Source organism: Aythya ferina (assembly GCF_964211825.1).
Source record: "Aythya ferina genome assembly, chromosome: 1".
Lineage (NCBI taxonomy): Eukaryota > Metazoa > Chordata > Aves > Anseriformes > Anatidae > Aythya > Aythya ferina.
The window spans coordinates 16,434,140-16,460,587 of NC_140296.1; the positions used below are offsets into that span (position 1 = coordinate 16,434,140).

General features: G+C 40.3%; 1 protein-coding gene across 9 annotated transcripts in view; it reads left to right on the top strand.

Moving 5' to 3' along the window:
* The window catches only part of GRIA4 (glutamate ionotropic receptor AMPA type subunit 4), a 230,515-nt gene that overhangs the window by 197,357 nt on the left and 6,710 nt on the right, over positions 1–26,448 (top strand). For 2 of the 9 annotated variants that reach the window (XM_084518172.1, XM_084518176.1), the window contains exons 14-15: positions 23,448–23,562; positions 25,703–25,837. The exons of 1 other annotated variant lie outside the window; for it this stretch is intronic. In XM_084518172.1, coding sequence (XP_084374298.1) covers positions 23,448–23,562; positions 25,703–25,837 — 250 coding nt within the window. Of the gene's footprint in view, positions 1–16,596; positions 16,712–23,447; positions 23,563–25,702; positions 25,973–26,448 lie in introns of those variants that run through there. 6 more of the 9 variants (XR_014692676.1, XM_084518175.1, XM_084518180.1 and 3 more) reach the window with 6 other exon arrangements.

A 26,448-nucleotide genomic window follows, 5' to 3' on the forward strand; every position in this document is an offset into this window, starting at 1 on the left:
AGTATTTTAGACTGGCACACTGAGAGACAGAGTAAGCATTATGGAGGAAGTGAACATCCCAAAAGGCAAGGTAAAAAGACATTCCCAATGAAGAAAGTGCAGAACAAACTTCAGCTCTAAAATGCAGTTGTTTCCCCACATCAATAAGATGTTCCCAAGGTGCTCAGGTTCCAGATAAAAATGACCATATATGTATCTCACAAACCAACACAAGTTTAAAAGACTACATGATAGAACAAATACTTATGGCTGATCAGTAGTCATTTCTCTGAACTGGTCTAACTTGTTTGTGGTACAGAGTCAAAACTTACACTCTTTTTCTCAGTTAGCTGTCTCTAGTCATCCTTTGTGCAAGTCTGTGTGCATTTTTACAGCTAGAAGCCTTACTTCTATCTTCTGCCTTCATTTCTCTGCTACCTTTTCTTTCTTTCTTTCTCTCTTTCTTTCTCTCTCTCTTTCTTTCTCTCTCTCTCTTTCTTTCTTTCTTTCTTTCTCTCTTCATTCTTTTATTCTTTAGTTTCTTCCTTCATTCCCTTCTTTCTTCATTCCTTTCTTTTTTCATTCCTTTCTTTCTTCATTCCTTTTTTTTTTTTTTTTTTTCATATAGCCAGAAATAGCATCTGTGCAGGAAAATCCATCTTCCTTGCATCTTTCATTATGAGCAGCAAGGATGAGCAGGGTCTGCAGGTGAGAGCATCCCCAACACCTGGCAGCCCATCTGTTACCTCCAGGATAGGCTTGCTGTGTACATAATTACACATTAGGCTCATTTTGATCTATTGCTTATATGGTTCAATCTAGTGAAGACAAGATTTGCAACCATGTGTGCCTTAAGAGAGGCTTTTACATTTAGAGTGAGACTTTGGCTTCCTTGGTATGGATGCAGGCAACTGATTTTGCACACAGAAGTGTGGAAATTCTTTAAATAGCATTTTAGGCTGTGTCATGTGTGTGATTCAGATCAATTTTGGATCTTAAAATGGAGTCTACAGAAAACTCATTGGATGTGGTTGGTAATCTGGAAGGTATTTCCTACAATACATCTCGTTTTCATGTGGGTAAGTGAAAACACCCACATTTCAGGTGCCAAAATGCAAACGCTACCAGGCAATTACCCAGGTTCTTACATTTTCAACAAAAAATTTTGGATTTGTGCTGCGTTTCCACAAATGTGTTTTACTGGTTGCAGCACAAAACAGTAAGAATGAGGATGTAGGTTGATGCTCATTTCCTTATTAGTTGTTGATGCTCATTTCTTTATTAGTTTTAATTAAAAGATTATGTCTTTCTGTGGATAAAGCTCAGGGACCAGCCTACATTCAGATGTGCTGTGCTAAGATCCAGATCCTCAGGTTTCAATCAGTGTTATCTTACTATTTTAATTGTATTCTAATATTACCTGCTAATAAGGTTTGTTGTTGTTTCTTTTTTCTTTTTTTTTTCCCTCCTTTAAATCTACATGAGCACATGACAATTAGTCCTAATTGTGCAGAGTTTAAATACTGTGAACACAGGCTGTGAAGGTGTAGTTGAAAGCAAACAGAAAATCATCACAGTTTCTTGAGGACTTCAGAATTTTTCCTATTACAGTTAAATAAACAGACTGCTACTTTTGGCATCTCTTTTAGACATGGGCAATTATCCAGGGTAGTTTCCAATTAGTGTGTTTTTAGTTCATCCAATTTGTAGACCACAAGAGAAGATATTATGGCATCAAATGAAATAATTGCAAACATTCGGACCACGTCTAGAATACCACATCCTTTTTTGGCTTCCTAATTCAAGAACAACCGTAAATTGAAGCAATTTCAGCAGAAGCTCATCAAGATGGTCAGAAGCTGGAGCACCTGCTCTGTGAGAAGCTAGGGGAGCTGGGCTTGTTCAGCCTGGAGCAGAGACCACTTTGTGGAGGATCTGATGGCAGCCTCCAGCGCCTCTGGGGAGGTCACTGAGCAGATGGATCTGGGCTCTTTGTGGTAGTGTAGGTCAGGAAGATAAAAGACATTGGACATAAACTGAAACAGAAGAGGATCAGAAGGAGAAACTTTTTTACCCATGAGGACAGTCAGGCAGTGACACTGCTTACCCAGAGAGGATTTGCACGGTTCCATCCTCAGAGGTTTTCAGGCCACAGCTGGACGAAGCAATGGGCAGCCTCGTCTGACCTTAGGAAGATATCTCCTGAGCTCTCTTCCAACCTGTGCTATCTTGTGATCCTTCTGTGACAATTACAGGTTGGACACCTCCAGTATCACATTTAATCTCCTGGAACTCCAGGATTATTCAGAAAGTGGCAGGAGCTTATAGAGGGGGTTGTGTAAATTTCCTTCTTAGTAAAAGTCCCCAGCTTGTACAAAAGTTGCTCCTAACCACCAGCCTTCAGTTATGATTTATGTGAATTGAAAGTCAGGTAGATCTCATTTATATCCCAGACTCATGCTGGAAATGCAAAATAGAGTAAGGGTATGTGAACTCAATGAAGTAAGTGGCAGTGCTGAGTATCTCTTCTTTCCCAAGGCACAGGGAGCCCTTAAGTTTCTAAGTGACCCTATAGAACTGCTGAGTGGTTGGCAGCAAGCACATTTGTGGAAATCCTAACAGCAGGGCCAAAAAGTGGAAGAGCTTTTTACTTGGGGAGTTAGAGAACACGGGATGGCTGTCTCTGACTTTTGGCAGGGTAAGCAGAAAAATCAGGAATACCTCATGGGCAAAGACTGAATTGAGAGCATGTGCACAGTCTGTCTAGTCTATCTGTAGTAAGAAAGTGACTTTCACCGGGAGGCCAGAAGGCGAAATTTTTTTGGGGGTCTGAGAAGACCCAAAGATTTCTGGGAGGCAGTGAAGTGTGGTTGACTGAGCGAGAGGCTGGAAGTCATGCCATACTGATGAGCATAATTATGATCCTGCCCCCATTTCCTGGGAGTCTTGGCAGAGGTCAGTTCACCTTCTGGCTTCAATTTTACCTCTGTAAATTGAGGGTAATGACAATTGCCCATCAGTCTTTCTTAGAAGAATAGTGAAGATTAATAGCATAGTGTTTACTGTGCTGTGAATATATAAAGTCCATTCCTACATGAGATGTTTGTATTCTTATCTGAAGTCCATGGAGGTGTGTGCTTCAGAATGAACCCCTCAGTAGGTTTATCAGTGTCTTTGATTAAAAAGACTGTTTTAGAGGCAAAACAACAGGCAAAAAGTAGTTTTAGCTAATGGTTTATAAACAGTGCTCTATGAACATGTTCTGTCTTCACTTTAGAAAGCAATGGCAGAAATCTCCATCACCAGTGTACCCTCTTTCCTCCTTCTTTTTTATTAAAAATACAGTGCAAGTGGGCAAGTATTCAGGGTGACAATTGCAATAGCTGGATCTCCCTGTCCACTGTAAAGATCAATCAGTAATTTGGGTGCTTTGTAATCTCTATAGCCTGGCTGCTTCTGTTTGAAATGTCACAAGTTTATTACAGTATTACCTGTGAGTATGTTTAGTCTACCTGGTTATGAGTGCTGGTGCATTTGCATTTCCTGCTGTGTACATGTCTGTACCAGTGGTGGCAACATCATGCAGCTGGTTGCCAAAGGGACTGGATTGCCCTTGTGTAATAATTTCACCTGATCTTCAACTGATGTTCAGCTGGCTTCAGGGCATTTTAATTATCAGCAGACTGGCTATTGGGCCAACCATCTTCTCCGGTTGCTGGCACTGTCTGTTTGTCTCAGCCTATCAGATCTTCCTCATTAACTTCTGAGACAATATTCAGACAGAAAGTCCTAGGAACTCTTCCAACTAATCCCCATTTTGGCTGCTGACCAAACAAGGCTTTATATGACACAACTGTAATTGCTTCATTTGTATGGTATTGATCTGCCATTAGGCAAAACACAATCCAGTACTTCACTAAGGCTCAAGTTATGCAGTATTATTTATTGCTTGCATTTCAGTTGCAGCTAGTGTTCCCACATGTCCCACATGGGGAATGGACCCCCTATGTTTCTCTCAGTCCCCACTTCTAATTAAAATAATGAACTTCAAAGTGCATTATAATTAGACTGAAGCTTAAGAAACCATCTCTTAGCAGGGATCTTTCCATGTATTTCCTTCCTTCTAATCCTTCTTTCTGAAGAACATCAGAAGGAAGTCACAAAGAAGCATGTAATGATACAGAAATCTCTCATGCCTCTTCTCAGTCTAATTTTAGATCTCATCACAGTGCCCCAGCCATGCAGATTTACAAGTTAGTGATCTGCTTCTGGCAATAGAAACAGCCGATTCCTCAGTGTTACCAATGGCTTCTGACATAGTGGCCATGTCAGGTTAATACTTTGTGGACACTGATGTCAGTGAATGAATTCCCTCAGAAGCAAACTGCAATTTGCCTTATAGCTTTCCCACATCAGGTTACTGTCCTCACAAGGAAAAAAATAGTAAACAAGCAGACTGCTTGTATTACAGCATTTTCAGTACAGTACAGTATGCCAATGGTTTTTGGCTTTGCTGTCACTTCATACTTCTTTCTTATTGAGGTGAGACTAGGATGGCTGAAAGTCCAACTAGATGGGCAAAAGATTGGTCTTCACTGGAAATGGAAACCTAAAATAGTTTGGTTTCTAAAATAAAAATATAGAAATTCAGCTGAATCCGGCTACTCTTCAAAATCCTGAGAATAGTAATAGTAATAAGCTGTTTTGTGGTTTTTTTTTTTTTTGTTTGTTTGTTTGTTTGTTTTTCTCAGTTGCAGCTTCTGAGAGGATTCCAAGAGGCTTTTTCTCTCACCATGGCTCTTGCCACAGATACTTACATTTCTGTCACCCTAAGCATGGTTAAATGCAAGTCATCTTGCAGGAATCCTCTTCTGAGGACATCTCAGAAATGTTAGCTAGGACAGAGGACTTCTGTCACTGTTTATGGAGCATCTTAAGCTGACAGTGAGGTAGCTTGTGAAAAGGTGTGCACAGATTCTGTCAAGCATCTTTATTTGTAGAAGTCACTCTATTCCTGTTGTGAAGAAAGCAAAGTATGCCACATGCAGGTGCAATTCTCTATTTTTTGTTAATAGCAGCTCTATTTAAAAGAAAACCTACATTAAGCAAGTAGTAAATAATTCTAAAACCTAATAATTTAATGTGACTTAGATAATGCCAGTCAATACTAGTGACACACCAGTCACTAGTGTAAAGGATTTAAAGTGCCTTCATTTCAGTATAGAGAAAACAATGATAAATAATTTGGCAGTAGGAGTAGTAATTATTGCCTATCTAAACCAAGTTACTAAAGACAACCAAATTTTATTGGCCTAAGCATTCATAAAAATTAAATATTAACATTGTAAAGCCAGCTGCCCTGGCTGTGTCCCCTCCCAGCTCCCTGAGCACCCCCAGGTACCTTGCTGGCAGGGCAGCACCAGGAGCTGAACAGCCTGTGGCTCTGTGTGAGTGTTGCTCTGCAGTAACTAAACCATCCCTGTGTTATCAGCATTATTTTCACCCTAAATTCAACACAAGGCACCATGTGACTCTCTACAAAGAAAATTAATTCTATCCCAGACAAACTCATGACACTTACATATAATTTATTTTATTAGTATAGTTGAAATTCTAAATGCTGTTTATATGATACAGACATGGAAATGGAGACAGCATTCCACAAGTGAAAAAGGGCTCATTTAATCATCTTTTGCTTTTCCTAGATATTGTCCTACTGAAATAAACAATATTATCTTAATTTGTTAGTTCTCCGCAGTCTACTTGTTTCCTTTGTGGTTTGTTATTGAAAAGTCCTTGGTATTTGCTTGACAATGGTTAATTTGCACATTATTTAATTGTAAAAACTCTGCTACATATCAAGGTAGACAGCAGATTACCACTTCTTAATCTTAAACATCTCTAACATCTTAAAATAATCAGTTGCTGTTGTGAAGTCTTGCTGCTTACAATGAAGGAAATTCAACTACATATCATAGGGACTAGAATAATAGGATAAGGTCATGTAAAACTAGGAGCAGTTCCTCTTATCCATCCTGCTATTCTGTGTTCATAAGTGGTAAGATGCAGCCTAGCATGAGTGAAAAGTCGCTGCAGCCTGATAGTAAAATCCTTGCAGACATTTCCAAATTTGATCCAGTATCCAAAAATGCCAGAGAAACTCAAAACAGTGTTTAGAAAGATCTTAGGTTTATTATATTACCTACACTGCTATCCAGAGAACTTAAAATTATAAAGCATGTTGAGAAATGGGGCTAGTTAGGAATCAGAAAAACTAATTTTTGCAGTGAGTCCAACAGTTTATTTTACTCTTCATGATTTGTAAGCGCAAGTCCACTTTTCTGAAGGTCACAGTACCATTTCTTCTGAGGACAGGTGATTGCTGTCCTTGGTCTTCCCACAGATGAAAGCTGTGCAATGCTCAGTCCAAGGCACAGTGTTTCTGCTGCTGCTGGGACACGTGGAATGGAGTGAAAAATTAGAAGCTGCTGAAACAGCTGCCACCCACTTTGTGCTGGATGGTTTTGATGTACCCAAACATTCTTTTTGTCAGGTGGCCAAAGCATGCAATACTAATAGGCCGTAGAGCAGTGCACCAGTGGTATCTAGCTGATTGAGGTGGATATAAAGAAGGAACCACTTTCTAGGTTGTAAGAAACTACACCCCATTTCTATTCAATAAGTACCAAATTGCATCCAAAAAAGACACATTTTTCCTAGCCTCACCCTGGATGAAAACAGTTAGTCTGGTCATTCAGAAGGATAAACTTGTAACCTTTTACAAATACAGTTTATAGTTTATATGTGTAAAGCACATTTAAATATGCTGGCCAGCATCAGTAGTAATGAATAATGTTTTTGATCCTGCTGAAAACAAGCCATCCATTAAAAAAAAAGAAAAAAAAGAAAAAAAAGAAAAAAGATCATTTGTGCAGACAGTAAACTGAATCGTTTGGCTTTTTCTTTCAGATGGAGAAGCATAGTGTCTGGATGGCATATGGCTGGGTAATGTAACATAATTCACTTAGCCCTGCACTAATGCAGTCCAGGTAGGGCAGGAGATGTGGTAGAGCTCCGTTCCTGTGGCCCCCACCACAAACCAGTGCTTCCTGGCACTGTCCCACATCCTGTGCCCCGGGCACAAACCCCCTACCTGTTCTTGCCAAAGCTACCATTTTCTCTCAGCTGGGTGCCCCTAAATTTAGGAATTACTGGAGAGGCATGTGAAACAGCATCCAAACCCTACTGCAACAAGGTCATGAGTGGAGAACTGCTTCACATATGGCGTGAAAAGTCAAAAAGCTTTGTGCTGGCCATGCCAGAGGTGAGTGTTACCCTGTCTGAAGGAGTTAGGTATTTTTGGGGCATGTATTTAAAAATGTTTGCTTTAAACTTTTCCCATTTTAAAATATTTTAAATGTTTTCAGCACTAAAAAGTGCTTAAAGTAAAGGACTCAAACAAAGTAAAGGACTCAGGATTCCCAAAATTTCAAAGGTGAGAGAGAGTTTCAATCTGTCAGCAGTGGGCTAAACCCATCCTCAAAGCAATTCCTACTGTGTGGAAACAGAGTTACACCAGTGCTAAACCACTCTTGAAAAATCCCACTCGAGCCTTTAAAACATATTTTCAGTTGCAGGTGTTGGGCTGCAGCAGCCTATTTGCATAATCCTGTTTATGCTGAATCCAGCAAGAAAAAATGCACTTTGAAAAGTGGCATTGCTCCACGAGAACAGGATTAGGTAGTTGTTAGCCAAAATTAAAATAGCTCAGAGTTGAGAGAAGCTAGTGTTTCTGCTTCTGCTAAAGACTGTCTGCTGAACCAATATGAAGAATTACCCCAGGGACAATTTTATGTGTTTTTTATTTACAGAAAAGCTTTGTATAAAACTGAGAAGCAAGCTGAGTTGCCTTCCCAGGTCAACTGCTGTTGTTTTTACCCAAGTAAAATACATATTTAATTGTTTGTGCCAAGAAGCGTTTGCATATTGTAATTGGAGTATCTTGCTGCAAAACAGCTTTCAATTTATATAAATATTTTAAACTACAGTAATCAGACTTCTAGCTCGTGTAAATTGTCAGAACTTCTTTGAATTCAAAGTAGCTATAGCAATTTTTAGCAGCAGTTGGTCTCCCATTAATTGGAACTCCTGCTGATCCTCAAGGTGTCAGAGTTTGGCTCATATTTGTTTACAAAGCTCAGTTCAAGTAACTGAGCTGCATACTTAGGATATACATAGAAACTGTAAATACTCAGTGCCCCTGGAAATTAACCATCTTATTTGGATGGCTAAATGAGGAGGGAAGTGATTATTTTAATTAGCCACAGTCAGAAAGTATTTGAACTTTGCTTTAAATTTCTGATCTCTAAACAAAGAATAACAAAAGAATAACTCTTATTTATTCTTAGTGTTTGTAGAATATTTGTAGATATTCTGGAAGAGGTGATCTCAATGCAATTTAACAGGGGATTTTTAAATAACACATATAAGTGATAGCTTCTTATTAAAAAAAAAAAAAAAAAAAAAAAAAAAAAAAACATGCAAGGGACACAGCCTACCCATGGGTTTTCTGCAAGAGCTAGCTTCCTACAGGTCAATTAGTTTTGAGAGAAGGAATTGAAAAGACACCCTCTGTCCTGGTGGGTCCTCTGCTGGGCCTGGACGCTCACCTGAAGTGGTGGGTCGTGTCCTTTCTCTGAAAAGCAAGTACATAGCAGTGGAAGATTTTAGCAGAAAAGCCTGAGAGATCTACTGCAGTAGAGCTAATATCATCGTGAAAGCTTACAACTTGAATACTAGTAGTTCTTTATTGAATATAAATGATGGGTGAGCTATCTGAGAAGGTTCCAAGGACTCTATGTTGTTTGCACTACTAGATACACATGAAAATATTTTGATATGTGCAGTGCTCTGTTTTTTTCAATTAAATAGCATTAGAGCACACAAGCTTTCATAAATCCAGTACAGAAATTATTCCCATAGATTTTTGAATGTGTTTAAAAAAACATGATTTCAAAGTTGGCCCTTTGTATTTTAAATATGGGTTGTTTTTCTTGTAAAAATGTTCTTGCAGTTAGCTCCCTTTTTTTAATATTTGCATTACTGATCGATCCTTCAAGCCTTCTGAGTGTGGAATGATGTAAGCTTTGGCTACGTCTTGCTCATTAACAGAGTGCTTGTTTCATTCCTAATTTATTAAATACATTCAGCCAGTGCCATGAAGCTTTACACTTAATTTCTCTTGATGAATCGTCAAACACCCTTAAACTGTGCTGCATTTGTGTAGTGTTACAATCTGCCATCAGCATTTTTTCAAAACACAGTTAAAATAAATAGCTCAGATGACAGGCAGGTTTTCTTTTTTTTTTTTTTTTTTTTTTTTTTTTTTGCTTCATAAGGTTGCATTTTAATTTCTTCCCATTTAAAATGGTTTGAACAGATGATACAAACAAACCATACAAATGCATCTGCTTGTGTTTCACTAAATAGGTCTAAGCCAGATCCTCAGCTGCATCCAGGAAGCGCCCAATTGCGCGGTGAGGAGAGGCAGCTGTGGCCTCCACTTCCTGAGCCACCTGGGCTGGATGCAGATCAGATCATAAGGGAATAACTGCAGCTCACATCACTTGGCTTCACCAGCTGCCCTTTGCCATGTCCTAGGGGACCCTCCAGCCTGAGCCAGGAGTACTGAATGGCTTGGCTGTGTCGGCAGGTAGCTGCAGGGAGAGCTGCCCAAAGTGTAAGGGAGAGGATGATTTTTGTATTGCTTGAGAGGCATCATCAACTGCCAATGTGCCTCTGGTTTTGATATGGTAGACTTGGGGAAGACTTGTTCTTAGAGTGAATTTCTCCTCCAGATGCACGGCTGAACCCGTGGCTTCACTTCCCATTATATGGTACTTTATTGGTGCCTCTTTTGAGCTGGTCACTATATATAGAAGATATATATATATATATATACACACACACACACATTAGGCTATATATCTATACACGTGTACATATATATATATATATATATATATAACAAATGTATATGACAAACCAGTTGGGGATTTTACTTGGATTTAAAAAAAATAAAAATAAAAATGTACTTTTCCAGTTGGTCCATACCTCGCATCTGGTACCTCTATAGTGCTATCCTTATTTAAATTTCTGCTGTTGTTTCAATTTTTCTGTACGTTTGAAGAACCTAAGGTTAAAGAGAGGTAGCATCCCTCTGCACAGTCACTTCTTAGCAGCTAAGCGATTTCTGAGGCTTTCCAATCCCTGTAGGAAGGATTTGAGAAAAGCCTTTTAGAGGGTCGGTGTCTGTGCTTCCGACTCAGTGAGCTGCAGCAGTGGCACCAGCAGTGTTGGGATGATATGACATGCAGTACAGCTGCAGTTTAAACAGAGTTGTCTGTGTGTGTGTAGAGTCTCCTTAGTGAGTCATGGCATTTTTACACTTCCTGCTTGTTAATTATTATGAACAACATCCCCAAAAGAATTCAGTGACAGAGCAGTGCCACTGTCAGTGAAGGCAAAGGCAGAATTTCTCCAGGAGTCGTCCCACTGTTCAGTGAAGTATTTTGGCATCTAAAGTGCCTGTTACATGGGATTTATGAGTCTAAGTTCAGGAAAGAGATTCAGGAAAATGTCAAACTGGTTTAAATAGCTAAGACATTTAAGTTTGCCCAGAAAAACTCTACTGGTTGCTTAAAAAATGGCTATTAAATGCTCCCAGCAGAGATCCTGCCTTTGCTGTAATGAGTACCTGGGGACCTGTCTGTGACTTTTAGCCATTTAGTATTCAAAAGTGAGTATTCTGTGACCTGGCTTCCTGGAGGAGGTTTCCTTTGCTAAATGTGCTCAGGCCAAGGCCAGCTCCTCCAAATGCCCTTCACAGTGGTGCTGACTGTGGTGTTTCCCAGCCATCCTAGAACCATTGTGCATCCAGAAATTTGGGGAGCACCTGTGTTTGAAGCTGTAGATATGTGTTCATGTCTAATCAGACTGGGGAGAGCCTTTGCTATCTATTGCACATGTTGGTGCTCTGAGTGTCAGACTGTTGAAAACAGGCCTGACCTTACCATGAAGGATGCTTTTCTCGTGTATGTTTCTGGTTGCTTTAGATGCTCAGTTGTGACACTGAAAGATACACTTAAAGCAGTGCATTGGGCACCTTTTGGTACTCTCTCCCATGCTGTTCCCCTGTGGCTGTCTCAGATTTTCAGCAGCACTCCTGGTTCAGGGAGTGTAGTGATAGGACAAGGGGTAGTGGGTTTAAGCCATAGATTTAGATTAGATACAAGGAAAAATTTCCTGACTATGAGGTTGGTGTGGCACTGGCACAGGTTGCCCAAAGAAGTTGTGGATGCCCCATCCGTGGCGGTGTTCAAGGCCAGGCTGGATGGGGCTTTGAGCAACCCGGTCTGGTGGGAGGTGTCCCTGCACATGACAGGGGGGTTGGAACCAGATGGTTCCTTCCTTTAAGGTCCCTTCCAACCCATGCCATTCTGTGATATTTTTATGATTCTGTGCTGCCTGTTGTGGTCCCCAGCCTGGGCATCTGTCTCATTCCCTTGTGGTTTAGGGGACTTTGTGTGTCTGTATCAGCCCCTCTTGCATTTCAGCGTGTAATTGCTGGGTGCCATGGTGTTGTGTGTCATGGCATTTGGTCATTTGTTGAATGCCTGCCTTGCTGCTTTGTACCAACCAAAGTCCAATAGATGGGTTGTCTGTCAAATGTTATTGTGACCCAAACTCATTGAAAGGCAAAGCAAAGCTCTCTGCCTTCTTTCCTGGGCTTTGGGCAAGCATGCTTCTGCCATTCTTTTGGGTGGCAGACCAGTTATCCCTATTTGGTGTCGCAGATGTTGTTTCAGAAAGGGCATGTAGGTGCAGTCATCTGTCTGTGCAGTTTTATCTTCTGCTGACTATGAAAGGCTTATCTGCAGGTGGCACAAATATGATCTTGGAGAAAAAAAAAAAAAAGAAAGAAAGAAAAAAAAGTGACACTAGCATTTTGAACAGATTTAACTATTTATTTATTGGGAGATAGAAAGTGATTTTAATTGAGTGAGAATGATTTAATTCTCATCAAGTTTTCATCCTGCAAAACTGGAGGCAACTTACAAAGAACTGTGATCCATGCATTGGAATCACTGTCCATGCAGTCACATAATAGCGAAGTGAGGAATCATTGTAACACAGAGGGCTGCAGTTTTGGCTGAATTGGTGTGACGACTGCATACAAGGACTCCCTTTTCTTTTGGGTGATAGAAAATGCAGGATTATGCAATGACAGCAAGGATTAAGAGTCAAATATTAAAGCACTTGCCTACTTGCTACTGTTAAACCCTTACTCTTGCAAAGCTTGCAATTTCTTTATTGAGGAACAAATTGTTCTTAAATTGGAAGAACAATGCAGTTGGGCAAAAATGGGAGTTTTGCCCAAATGTGAAATCAAGGATTCAGTCCTATTCTTTAGTGATGAAAGATCATCATTTAAAGAACAACATATCTGCCACAGATTGCCAAGTTTCAAAATGTCTTCCTCTGTGACAGAATGAAGAACTGTCTAGGATGAGTATGAATGATCTAGCCTGGCTCTAGGTTCATACTGAGGTCTCAGGTACATAATTTTCAATGCAGTCACCGTTGCACCTATCAGGATCTCAATTATGACATTTCTGTGTGAGATACAGCAGTGTTCTCTCTGTTTTGCTGACCAGAATGAAATTGTTCCCATGTGTTGAGGTGGACTTGGATAACAAAGCAACAGAGAAGGCAGTGTGAAACTAACCTGTTTTTACATGGCCTACTAGACATGATGAGGACAATAATGTGTTACATTTATAAACAATACAGTTTAATTTCAGAGCAATGATTGCAGCTTAAATCCACATTTACTTCGTCATCCTTTTTATTTCCATTTCTCTATTGTGCCGTGAAACTGTCTAATAACCCAGCTAAATAACCCTCTCATGAATGGGTTTCATTTTTTTATTTATTATTCTAGGATTACTATCAACCAGCTGTAGCTTCTCTAAATGACTGTGGAAAAAAAATATTTAATAATCTTTAATGTTTTGAAAGATAAATTCAAACATCTGAAAGTAGGAAAGCTCTCCCCCTTCAAAATTGACATTAAACATGAGAATTTATATTAATTGTCAAATAAATTTTCCTAGTAGTTTTTTTATTCATCTTTGAATAGCCATATAAAAGGCCAAAGTAGACATTAATTTGAAAAGCTTGAAAAACTCTGAAGCCTAAAGGGATTTACAGTGCTGAGGGCAAAAAGTTGTAAGCTATCAGGCAACCCAAGGTATTATAATGATTGAATAAAAACTTTCAGAAGTTTTATGAAAGCAGAAGGACATTGCCTAATTCAATGAGCTTTAGTGTTCATACTTGAAAAACTACAGCTTAGAGGAAATAATATGAAGATGCTTTTACAGATAAATTGATTGATAGGGCTTCCAATCTGCTTTAAAACAGTACTGTGCTTAAGTGGCTCACTGAATGGAGCATTACTGATATTCCTTGAGATATATTTCATCCTTCACGGGAATGAACACTTCTGCCTGCATCTGTAGCACTGTCAAGGCAGTTGTTTATGTTATTGCTACCCAGCATGACAATTAGACGCAGCAGCATTAAATTAGACCTTGGTTTGGTTCCTCTTGAAAGGAACAGGAGTTTTGACTTTGACTCTGCAGACAGCAGGCTCAAACTATGCATTGAAGCCATTTTCTGAATAAATAGTGTTGATCAGCATCAAAGAAACAGTGTTTCTAGGATAATTTTCATTTATGTCTCAGTCCCAAAGTCCTTACAAAGGTAAAATTTACATTTAGTATACTAGAAATGTGTCTGCTAAGTGGCAGGGCTGGCCACACCATTACCTTTCTGAGTGGGGCAAAGAGGCAAAAAGCAATGTTTGAAACTAAAAGCTGAGTAGGAAAGATCTGTAGTAAATACAACTGGTTCAAAAGCAATTGCTTCCAAGAACAAAAGGGACAAATGAACAATTTCATTCCTATTTTGCAATTTCTCCTCTCCCTCTGGAGTGTGAACCATAATTAGAGCACTTATACAAAATCACATTTGTCAGACTGGCTGCTAAATTCCCCTTAAAGCTTTATCCACAAAGAGCAGTCTGTTATCACTCCCACTACAGCCTACAGTTCTCATTTGCACTTTCAGGGACAGACAAGCAATTTTTCTATCCATATTGAAAATCTCATGTAAATGTAACAACAGTGAATCTAGGTGAGGCCAGTTCTACACAAAAGCTGTTTACAGATTTCCTGAGCAAAGACCTGTCTTGGTTCCAGCAGGAGCTATATGAAAAGCTGTAACCAGATCATGGAGGTATGTCCTAAAGCCAACACTAGTCCCACAAACAGGATGAGTGTTGCAACGAAGGCTCCATGAGCTATGAAATACTGTTGTCTGTACTTGTCTGCCAAGAATATCTCACTCTTAATGAGTGAGAAAAAAACATCCATTCTAACACAAGAAGAGACCGTCATGGATGAAAGACCAGACTTCTCTAGAGAGGGTGAATCACACCCTGGTGGTTTCTGGTGCCATAAGATCAGCTGGAGCCCAGTCACCAGAGGATCTCTCTTCCCCAACCCTTCTGCAAGAGCTCTTAAGGTGCTGTATCCTCTCGTAATTGATGAGAGGAAGATGCCATTAACAGATACAGCTCTTGCCTGATTGACAGATCTTAACAGTATTAAACAGATTCAAAAAGAAGAACTCAATTTTTCTCAACTTCATGTTGTCCCTGAAGAGTAGTAGTTAAGCTACTGTTACAGATACTTCTCTCCCAGCAGAGGCATAGGGTGCCTCAAGGATTTGACTCCATTGCACCACATATCTCTGCACTTCCACGAGCAAGCCTGGGCAGACACCCACCAGAAGCAATGTATGTGTCTGGCAGGTATGGGTACACTAGGGACCTTTGGACATGACAAAAATGAGTTGAATTCAATGAATTTTAAAAAAATATTTTTTAACTATATATTACTTATATATTACTTATATAATTATATATTACTTATATAATATTACAATATTTATTTAAAAATATTGATGTAGTTGTTTGCCATTAAGATATATGACTGTTGAGGCTGTTAGTAATAACAATAGGAAGTCATACACTTAAACAAGTGCAAACCTTCCTCAGCAAGTGATGAAGGCTGCATAAGTGCCTTGACAAATTAGTTGTCAACTGCTTTTAAAATGTCATATAGGGATATTAGCTCCTATCATAAATTCGGGTTCCTTCCTGGGTTTGTATGGTGATCTCTAGTGTCTGCCCTCTGCTGTCCAATCTCAGAGCTCTGTGGATGTCTAAAGGAAAACTTCAGAGCACGGGCTGAGGCAGCTCCATCCTGGGACCAGCTGTGTGTCCTTTTCTTGCCTAAATTTCAGTGTGGTCCCAATAGCCTGGACTTCATATCATACAGAAATGGTGATTAGCCTTCATGGTGTTAAGGGTTCATAACCTGGACAGACCCAAACGGTTGTTTCTCTCACCTGGAAGAAGAGCACTAAACCCGAGATAGAGGACGCTGTATGTCATGGAGCCCCTTTCAGCCTGTTTTGCCTATGCCGGTGTGCTGCTGGTAATGCAGAATTCATCTTTGACCCTGTGATTGTTCAACATGTTAACTCTGCAGGAAGCAGTCACCAGGATGGCCCAACCACCCGCTTGTATCTCAGCACCCTTTCAATGGGCACTTGAGTTTCTGCTTGGCTGCATCATCCCCAGGTTTCCCCAGGGACGATGTCCTCCATCTCCACCTTCTTCCCCACTGCAGGTGGTGAGGGACACCAGCTGCTCTCCCAGGACAGCAGGGGAGTTGCAGGACTAAGCTAGACCACAGCCCCTGCATTTCATCCAAGCTTCTTCTGTGGGACAGAAGGCAGTGGGACTTCCCTTGAGCCTGCATCCCAGATGCGTGGATGTAATTAAAGCAGGCGGTGAAGCTTCAGGCAGGCAGGATGCTAGGCACTTCTTCGTGCGTAGTTTCCTGTCAAGTCTGGAGGCTGCACCATGCTGTTAGCACTGCTCTTCAGCTGTGCCTCACTCCCCACTGCCTGCCACTGGAGCCCCAGCCCAGAGATCACCAAGGCTGTGCAGTATCATGCTGCTATGCCTCGGAGCTGTACCTGGCACAGAGTCGGGCAGGGCTGAGCCTAAGCTGGCTGCCTCTCTCCCCTGTAGGACATGGGAATGCATCTTCCCATCTAATTGAGAAATCAGCCTAGACCCACGCTAGGTAGATTTTCTAAATATAGATTCAAATAAATCTGTGGAAATCATTTGTAATTCAAGACAGAGTTTTATCATCGTTTTTGCAAAAATTGTTTTGGTTGGTTGATAGAATTTTCTTGTTAAAATCCAAGCTGGTCTGAAAATCATTTCTATACAGGAAACACATTTTTCACATTTGAAGGTAACTACAATTATGTGTGCTGCCAAGGGCTTTGAAATATGGAAATGAGAGGTTTATTTAGTGTGTGGATCAAGCTTATAAACAGCTTAAGTCCTCATTCCTTCTAACATCTTAACAGCTGTGCAGTTTCTTACAAAATATGTTTTATCGTTTCAAGAAATGCTGTTAACCTCGCAGTTTTAAAACTGAATGAACAAGGCCTCTTGGACAAATTGAAAAACAAATGGTGGTACGACAAAGGAGAATGTGGCAGCGGGGGAGGTGACTCCAAGGTTAGCCTCAATGTCACCAAAAGCGGGTAAACAGTATGTAAAGTAATTGGTGCATCTGCTGGGGTTTTACCTGCAACAAAACAGCTTCTTCAGGATCACGGCATTGCCAGTACCTGCAGCTGAAATCTAGGTGTATGCAATTACTGTCAAAGCAAAAATATTTGCATTTGCTTAAGCATCCCAAAGGGAACTCGTATACACTCCCTGCTATGAAATCTATCACCAGTTTTCAGAAACCTGCACCTTCCAAAATTGTGTTGAGCCTTTTCAGAGCTTGCTTTTGTGAACAAGCAGTTTGAAACCTTCATGAGAAAATATCAACTCAGATTTATTTTCTACAATATTGTATGACCCCAAATAATTTTTCAGTGACAGTGAAGAAAACCAGTGCAACTGCCTCCAAGCAGAAATCTAGTGCAGGTCCTGGCTCAGGGATCCAGTATTGACACAAAGAGTACTGGTACAAATTGTGATTTTCACATGGGTATCCAAAACAGGAGGGCAAATTTCAGCTGAAATACCTTTGCATGGACATTTTATAATATCTTACCCACAAACTGGAATCCATGGTTGTTTCCTAGGCAGAATGGCTGAGAATGTATCATGCAGAAAACTCCCAGAACTTACATCCTTCTTAGCTGTGGCATTTGCAGCCTTTCACCACCTCTGAATTTTAGGCTGAGGTGGTAACAGTTTCTTATTTTTCCTGCATTTCCAGATCCTCTACATGGCGAGTGCCACTGCTTCCTGGCCTCATCACATCTTCCTTTTGGGAAACTGCCTTGTGCTGAAAAGAGGCAAAGATGTCAAAGTGAAAGATGTGAAAGCGGGGAAGGATAAAGATATTAAAAATGCCCCTTCAGTGCTAGGCAGTGTGTATTAATATTTATTTATGTGCTTGTGTGTGAACAATATATAAGAGAACGCTGCACAGGTAACTGCGCAGGCACAGAGCTAGTCAGATACAGATGATTATATTTGATGGATTTGTCATACACAGTTTATGTAGCTTTCTTTACAATTGCCTACATATATTTTTCTTACTATTTTCTTTCCTCCTTTAGTCCTCCTACTCTTTCATTCTGTGTCCTGGCCTCAGGGACCATCCCTTGGGCTATTCTGCACTCACCCAGAACTGCTGTCCTAATCCTCTTCACTTTGCTTTCAATCCTGCTGCTCTACCTATTTTTCCCAACTCGCCAGCAGTCACAGTTTCAAAAAATGGTCTATATTTTCTGTTTCAAAGTGCATAGGCATATTAGACATGATAACACGTATGTGCAAGTGGAGCAGACACCAACTTCTCTTAAGAAAGTTGATGTGTGAACCATAAATATCCCATGTTGATACCACTGAAGTAGTACCCAAGTCTGAACTTTTCCATTACTGTGAATGGAGAAGGCATTTAAGTTTAAAAAAGTCACAGACAGGGAGTCACATAAGTAAAATGCCTCCATTTTCTTAAAATACATTCTTCACAAGCCTACTGTTGCTGAAATATGAGATAAAAGTTAGGTAGAAAACCAAGGGTCCTTTTAACTTACCATCCTCAATTACCAGGCACTGGTGGGCTGAATCACAAAGCAGAACAAGGGGAGCAGTTCATGGTACAGGGAAGAGCAGGGCTGCAACAGGAAATGTGTCTGGAAGGTGCTGAAGGAGCAAGTTTGGTGCGATGGCAAGTGACAGAAGAAAGGGCGGGGGGAAAGAAATAGAAGTTCAGCCCATGGACAAACTGGGAGGATCTGTGAATGCAGGAGGGAGGTAGGAACACACTGTCAATGAAGAACAGGTGGCAGGCAGAAGTTCATGGTGGAGTACGAATTACAGTGGGTAAGACATCGCTAGCAAAGGATGAGGAGCATGACGTAGCTCAACCTGTGATCCTAGGACTACATACAGACTGCCAGCAGCATTTACCTGACCTCAGGCCTGTTTCTTGCCACAGTTTTTCACAGGCATAGGCAAGTGAGTAGCCATACCTATGCATAAGTACTTCACAGAGAGAGGAGAGGGAGCCCAGTGCTCCTAGAAGGCCCCAGGTCCATCACGTGCCTGCAGTGACCATGCTGAGAAGGACCAGGCACATTATGGATATGAGTACACATTATGTACTGCTCAAATTCTGCACTGCAGCAGCATCTGGTCTTGTTTTTCAAACTGCAGATAATCTGACTCCTATAGGTGTTAGTTAACCTTTTATCATCTCCAAAATCTATTCCCTTGTTCACAAACAGACTAGTAGTATCTGATAAAGTCAGTAAGACTATTTCTACTGAATTAAGGGAGCTCTAAATATTTTAATTTTATATGCTATCATTTGATCATCAGTGGAATAAACAGGACACCGTGCACTGTTTTTGAAAACCTGACAACAACCAATCTGTCCTGAACTAAGGTCTTAAGCATGTCTAACCAATGCTCCTTCTCACTGTGTGAATTTAAAAGGAATAAAACCCGAGCTCTGTTAGCAGCTCTGGTCCCATTTACGGGGCTTCCTATTGTCATGAGCAAAAATAAGAACATCTCTCTTGTACTGAAAGCAATGTAGCACCTGAGCCTTAACTGGCCATCTGTGCTATTACTATTTGAAATTCACCCATCAGTGAATGAGAGTCTAGACCCAGAATAACCTTCTTTATGGCATTAAAAAGGACTGTAGAAATCGGGGAGTTTCACAAGAGCTCATCAGTTCTCCAAAGTTTGCGTTACTCTATAAACTAAGATTTCTCCTACCCCCACTCTGTGCTCTTAACAGCTCCTTTGTAGCTTCCCCAGTTATTGTTCCCTTTAAGGAATGAGCTTCCAAAATTTGGAAAGACAAGATCAGATCAGATTGTGATCCAGTTTCCTTCATAAGACTGTGTTGTCAGCCCTGGGTAGCTGATGCTGCCTTCCCCCGTGGCCTAGTGACCTTAGCAATTAAGTGATGTTTGAAGAGAAGTCTGAGGTCCCTCAGTCATTTGAGTACTTCTGAAAATAGTGCCTCAGATCTCAGCTGTATGCCACCGTACAGCTCATGAGATAATTCTTGTGATGCACAGAGAGGTATTTAAACCCAGTTTCTGCCATTATATTCCATTTTTGTGATAAACCTGTGGGCTGAAGGAAGCTGTGCTGGCAAAGCACTGCTCCCATCTCTGCCAGCAGCCCCCAGGAGAGCACAGCATCCCTTGTTTTTCATTCAGCGGGTGAGGCTGACCTTACACTTAATTAATGGCTCAGCCCTGAGTGGGTAATGAAAGTGCTCCTAGAGCGTACTTGTGATTGCTTTTTTTAAAATCCCTGTCTCTTAAAATTCCTCATTGGTTTCAGAATTGTTCAACATTGTAATTTAAATGCTGTAACTGCCCATTCATCGTCCTGTACACAAGGAGCTCAGAACTTCATTAATGCCGTTTTAAGGCACTGTTATTTTGCTGAAGTTGCTGGCACCAAATCCAGCCTTGGGCTCTTGAAAAACAGCCCTTCCTACAGCAAGTGATAGAGGATAGGATGGGAGGAAACAAGTATGGAGCCGAGGGACAGAGGGGCTGAGGGCATGGTGAGAAGGTGGAAAACCACTGTCCCTGCACCCACTCAGGCTGTGCCTCTGCTGATTTCAGCACATAAAAGAACAGGGTCTCCTCTGCTCTGTCACATGGAATTCTTGCAATGTGGCTACATGGGACAAATCCTTCTCCATTTATAAAGGGTAATTGTAGTTATCATTTTTCATACATCACCCTTACATGAGTTTGGATCCTGTATGTATATAATAAGTGTGATTCTCAGCAGTTCTGCCAACTTCCTCTCATTATTAGTAATTACTAATTCAAGAATCACCAAACAACTTAAAAAAAATCTATATTGTCATTTTCTATTGTAATATACAAGACTGCACTAGATGGGAAATTTAATTTTAAATGCTGGCTATATCCTCTGTATATGATTTACATACATTGTTCTTGCTCATGTACAGTAGACCATATTGATTCTTAGTTCTAGCCCCCTTTAATGTCACTGGGACTATTCAGCAACCAGTTGGGTAAGCACTGTAGTAACACATTGTACTCTCTGTGTGTGACTGGCATGGTCAAAAAAAAAGGACTGTGACTTGGCCCTGAAAGCCAAGGTGATGTGGGCATTCATTTCCCTTAAAAGCTGCTGATAATCTCCTACTAAAATATATAAACAAACAAAACAGCCTAAAATAAATTAAAAGTCACCATGCCTGCAGTCACTTCCTGTTACTGCAATCAGGCATATATGCCAGCATTCTTAAAAGTGTGAGCTAAAATGTTCCTTTTCAAATTTGCAGTCCTCCAGCAGGGCTTCTTTTACTTGTTTTGAGTGAGTACTTTTCCCATCACACCTGGCTGATTTAAACTGAGATTCAGGAAGATTTTCAGCAAAAATAATGGAGGGGAGGAAAAAGCAACTGGCCTCCGGTACATGACTGGCTATATTTCAGGGAAGAGTAGGTATTGAATTGCATCATCTGTGTTTGCCATTGCCATCGCTATTGCATTCAGTTATATATTAAAGATAGTATGGCAATTTTAAGTATGAAATTGATTGCTCCCCTCCAGAAAAAAAAAAAAAAAAAAAAAAAAAAAAAAAAAAAAAAGAGAGAGAGAGAGAGAGACAGTGCAGAAGGGATGGTATTAAAAGGATTACAGTTGCAAAGGAGAAAAAAAAAATACATGCCTGTATCAGGCTTTCTATAACTGAACTGTTTGTTCTGGGAAGAAAAAATAAAAAAGCACAAAAGACTGTGAGGCAGGCTTTCTGGCTTGTCCCAGCTTGCTGCTGGTCTTAATAGTTCATACAGAGACCTACTTATCACATAATTTTAATCAGCTTAATCTGCAACAGCTCCATAGGCCTCTGACAGTCTATGTGAGAACTGTACCTGGACATCCCCAGTCCTTGCCATAATCAGCCCCGTTACACTGTTGGGATATGGGAACAGTGAAATTTGGCTTAGTGCCAGTGCATAGCATGCTGCAGATGAGGACTACCCAAATAATATTAATTATTTCACATGTATACTAGAAGCAAGCAGAGGATCATATTGACAGGCAATGTGCCAGCATCCCAAACTGCTGCCCACTCCTTTCTCACCTGTGGGACTCTCACATTCCACTTTCAACCTGCACAACCTGCTGCCATAGAGCCTGAAGGCAAAATTTAAGTTTCAGTACTGAAAAAGATTGAGAAATTCATGCTAGCAGCAGCATATTCCATATGAATTAAGTGTGGGGGACTTGAAAAGTGGATGAAGCATTTCCTTTATTTAAAGAGATCACTTGGGAGTACCGGAGAATCCTCTCACTCAGCTGTAGCTGTCAAAAATTGTCTTTGCTGTGACACTGAGGCTTCCTCAATAGCAAATCTTGACAGTGTGCTTCATCCTTTCTTAAATATAAAATATACATATATACAAATCTATACACAAATATATCTATACATAAGCATCTGGGGATTTCCTGTTAAATCAGTTACAGAGTGTAATCACAGGCTCCTTTTCTCTTTCACAGTATCCATTTTGACCGTCTCAGTTGCCCTGTACTAATTGCCATTTGCACTACATTCTTTATTTTTATTTTAAGCCTTGAATTCATGATTAGACGTTTTAACATCTAATGGATTATGGTGCATTATGAGAGATTAATGGTACCACAGGAATTCAATGGTGCACAAGATCAGTCTCTATGTCATCCAGTGTCTCCAGCAGCCCATCTATTATGTGCTGTTTCTGTTTATCTGCCTCCTTCTCTGATATATATTGTATTTTCATGCTCACCTGCACATAAATAGATACATATATGCCTATCATGTTAAGAATTGGACAGTCAATGGTTCAAAGTGGAAAGTATAGAAAATAAGTCTTAAACATTTGATAGGCTTTTAGAAAACAAACTGCTGCAACTGCATGAGATGGGGCATTCTCATAACACTTTATATTATTCACTGAGTTTAAGTTACTTCAGTGTAAACTCATAGTGGTTCATGCTTTGAGGCATTAGAATACATTTCATCTCAATGTTTAACTCCATTGCATCACCCATTATAAACGCCCCAAGGAAGATACTCTGAGTAGTAATTAATCACCAGCCTGGGACCTGGGACCCTGAAAGGCTTAGTTGAGTAAGTGAGATGGAAAGAAAAGCCTTGAATTTGGAAATAATGTGGAAACGGGATATAGAAATGAAATACTGGCTGTGGTGTTCCCAGCTGAGGTGCAGGGCAGTGGCAATCGGCACCCAGGGTGAGAGCAGGACTGTTCAAAGGGCTGCGGTGACAGCCTGCAGAAGCAGCTCCTTTTCTTGCCAGCTTCATTTTGAGGGCAGTAAATGAAATAGCTATGGCCAAGTCATGTTTCTAGCTTGTATGCTTACAAACCAAAAATGGATGGAAAACAAGGAAAACTATGTTTCTTAAGTCATATATGCAGTTATAGTGTATATATCTCTGAAATCTATGTTGTTAATGTGTCTAAGCCAATAGTTTTGGGTTCACAGTAATTGCATACCATTTATTTAAAAATCTTCCCCAGCAGTATGTGCCTGTTACCTAAAGCGATGGAGCAGGTCCCGGTCGTATGTCTGTCTCTAAACCTGGGCCAACAGTACATGACATAGCACCCACTGTGGCCTCTGCTCTGTCACTTTGCAATGCGATTCTATGTAGTTTTACTTGAATAACATAAAATAACATATATAATGTTATTTATGTTATTTTCCACGTGAAGAACTCCTGTAAACCTTGCCGTTTTGAAACTCAGTGAGGCAGGCGTCTTAGACAAGCTGAAAAACAAATGGTGGTACGATAAAGGTGAATGTGGACCCAAGGACTCTGGAAGTAAGGTCAGTCGCTGCAGTTCGGGACCTACTATCGTGTTCACAAAGCAGTAAAGGGAGTAATGAACAAAATGCCTTAGAAGTAAAATAAGCAGCTGTAGACACTCACAGAGTAAATTGGCTTGTCCCCGTCTTGATGGGGGTCACACTTTAATTTAAAGGAGCACTATTGCTTTCTGAAGTCTTCAGTGGTATAAATCACCATAAATCACCCAACGTCCTCCTACCTATTGAAGGAAGCTGTCAAAGGGTTACAAGGCAGGGTTTTTGTCTGGGGTTGGGTTGGTTGTTTCCATCCTGCTTACAGGGGATGTACCTTTCCTGTCTGCTGCTTGGGCTTGGCTCTACTCATGTCTTCTCCTTTCAGTGCTGACTAACATTAGGGTGTCTTTGGACAGGGAGAAGTACTAAGGGGAAGGATTTCCACTTCTTGCTCCCATTAGGGAGGTCTCTTGCTCCTTGAGGAGCCAAGGAAGTCCTGACTTAAGCTTTGGAGTGAAAGGTTTCAATAATTCATAGCTTTCTACAGCTTTCCGTATTTACCCTAGTCCATTCCCAAATTAATCCTCGCAGCTTCAGGGAGCTCCTGAGGACAAGCCCAGAAGCAAATATTTTTCTGGTGCACCAGAGTTAGTGCCAGTCTTGTGTTCTAGGAGTCTGAAATGTCCCTGTGGTGCCTGTCTTGGTGCCAGCTTGTGGTGCCCAGATCTGAGTGGGATAACATGAGCACAGTGACTGCTAGCTGTCCCTGCCCTACATATTTTGCTTTTTCTTGCAAGTGGTTCAGAGAAAGGAGTGACAGAAGTCATCAAGAGGATGGCAAAACACTCCTAAAGCACAGCTGAGAAAGCCTCAACCCACTGTGTCCGTTAGATCAGGTCCTTCCCAGTCCTGACTGCTCCTTGTTCCCAAGCTCCATGCCACTAGAGGAACTGAGTCACCTTCAAGGTGACAGCCAAAGCAGAAGACTGTTTATAAGCCCCAGAAACCCCTGTATACCCATGGGAATTGCTACTGTGCTGATCTACTGATTGCACAATAAATAGTGCCTCTTTAAATTAAATCCTAATATTGATCATAAGTTAACATTTCATACAAATTACAATTGGAAGTTAAGTACTCTTCCTATTTTAGGTAAAGATTATATAGTCTGCATAAAAATAAAGCTTTATAAGTATCTTAAGGCACAATGGGAGTCAATCCTGAGAGAATTCCTTGAGAACTGTGCTAAAATTGCACATGGATTTAAAATCGTAGCATACGTGATTCATAGCTAAGCAGTGAAGTATAGAGAAATGTAGAACAGTCATTTGAAGTATAGAGAAATGTAGAATAATTATTTACAACAGTAAGTCCAAAAAGGTGATTGTTTATCAGATGTTGTATATTTAGTAATTTGCTAAAGAAAGTTATCATTGTTTTCTAAATTTTAAATATTGTATAAAATTTAATAAATTACTGTTTAAAATTGTACTACTGCAGAGCCTTAGTCCATGGGCGTGTTCTAGAACTGTATCTATAATAAAATAGAAAAAAAAAAAAAAAAAAACAGTAATCGGTAAGAGGCAAATATATGGTGATGTGTATGGTACAATGTGCACTTTCAAGGAAGTGTTTGTTCCAACAACTTGAGCCTCACGTTATTTTCACCTATCACTTAAGTAGCAGAAAGTCAGTCTGGATCTTTTGAATTAACAACAATGCCTACTACAAGTGAAATTTGTCTTTTAGTGAACATCAAGCAAAATGTTGTCTGATGTAAATGGATTTCTAGATTCCAAAGCTTTTAAAGAGCTTTGTGTGAATGCTGTTTCATGTCAGTGTTAAAATGTCCCTTAAAGAGGACTGGACGCGTCATTGTTCAATTCTCCAGCTAGTGGAAGTAATGCTTTGCAGTAAGTAAACAATGACATCTCAATATACTGGCAACATACTTATAATACTTCAATGTTGACCAGGAAAACTAGGTGCTTAAAATATATTTTATAGATCCAGATAGGTCAAATTTTGTGAGAGGCATGTAAATGACGGTACTTTAATTTCAGCTAAATGTTGTTATTTACATTTATTTCTGATGTTTTAATGTATAGCTTGTGCTGCAGGGTTCTGGATGTCAGGGTTAACTGTGTCACTTCTGTTTCCCCAGGACAAGACGAGTGCCTTGAGTCTCAGCAACGTTGCTGGAGTCTTCTACATTCTGGTTGGAGGCTTGGGCTTGGCAATGCTGGTGGCTTTGATAGAGTTCTGTTACAAGTCCAGGGCAGAGGCGAAGCGAATGAAGGTGGCAAAGAGTGCACAGACTTTTAACCCAACTTCCTCGCAGAATACCCAGAATTTAGCAACTTATAGAGAAGGTTACAACGTATATGGAACCGAAAGTATTAAAATTTAGGGGTAGGACTTAGGGCCTACTACAGTGAGTGGGTGATGCATCTTGTACCGCAGTGTTGTGACATGTCTGTCTAGTGGTGCTTGCTTCTAAACAGAGCTTTATATTTTGGAAAACTTCAGTGCAAAAGTGGTTCAGTTTTTTTGGCTGCAGATGTACAGCATACTATTCTATGTTGCTAATAGACATCTGCATTGCGAGAAAATTTTAACATAAAAAATATGTTTATAACAACTAAATGTTGTTCAATCAGTTGGGAAATAATAGTTATTTGAAATATCCAGAGGGCCAGTGTTTAATTACTTAATTGGCCAGTCTGTTCACTTAAACATTTGCACTATTCTGATGACAAATTGCTGTAAGCCTTTATTATTCTCTGTTGGCCCTAACTGGGACTTCCTTACATCGAGAATTTAGGATAGGCAATGTCACTGAACCATAGTTAACCTAATGGAAGACAAGGCACTGTTACAAGAAGTCTAAATGTTGTTTTACCTTCTCCT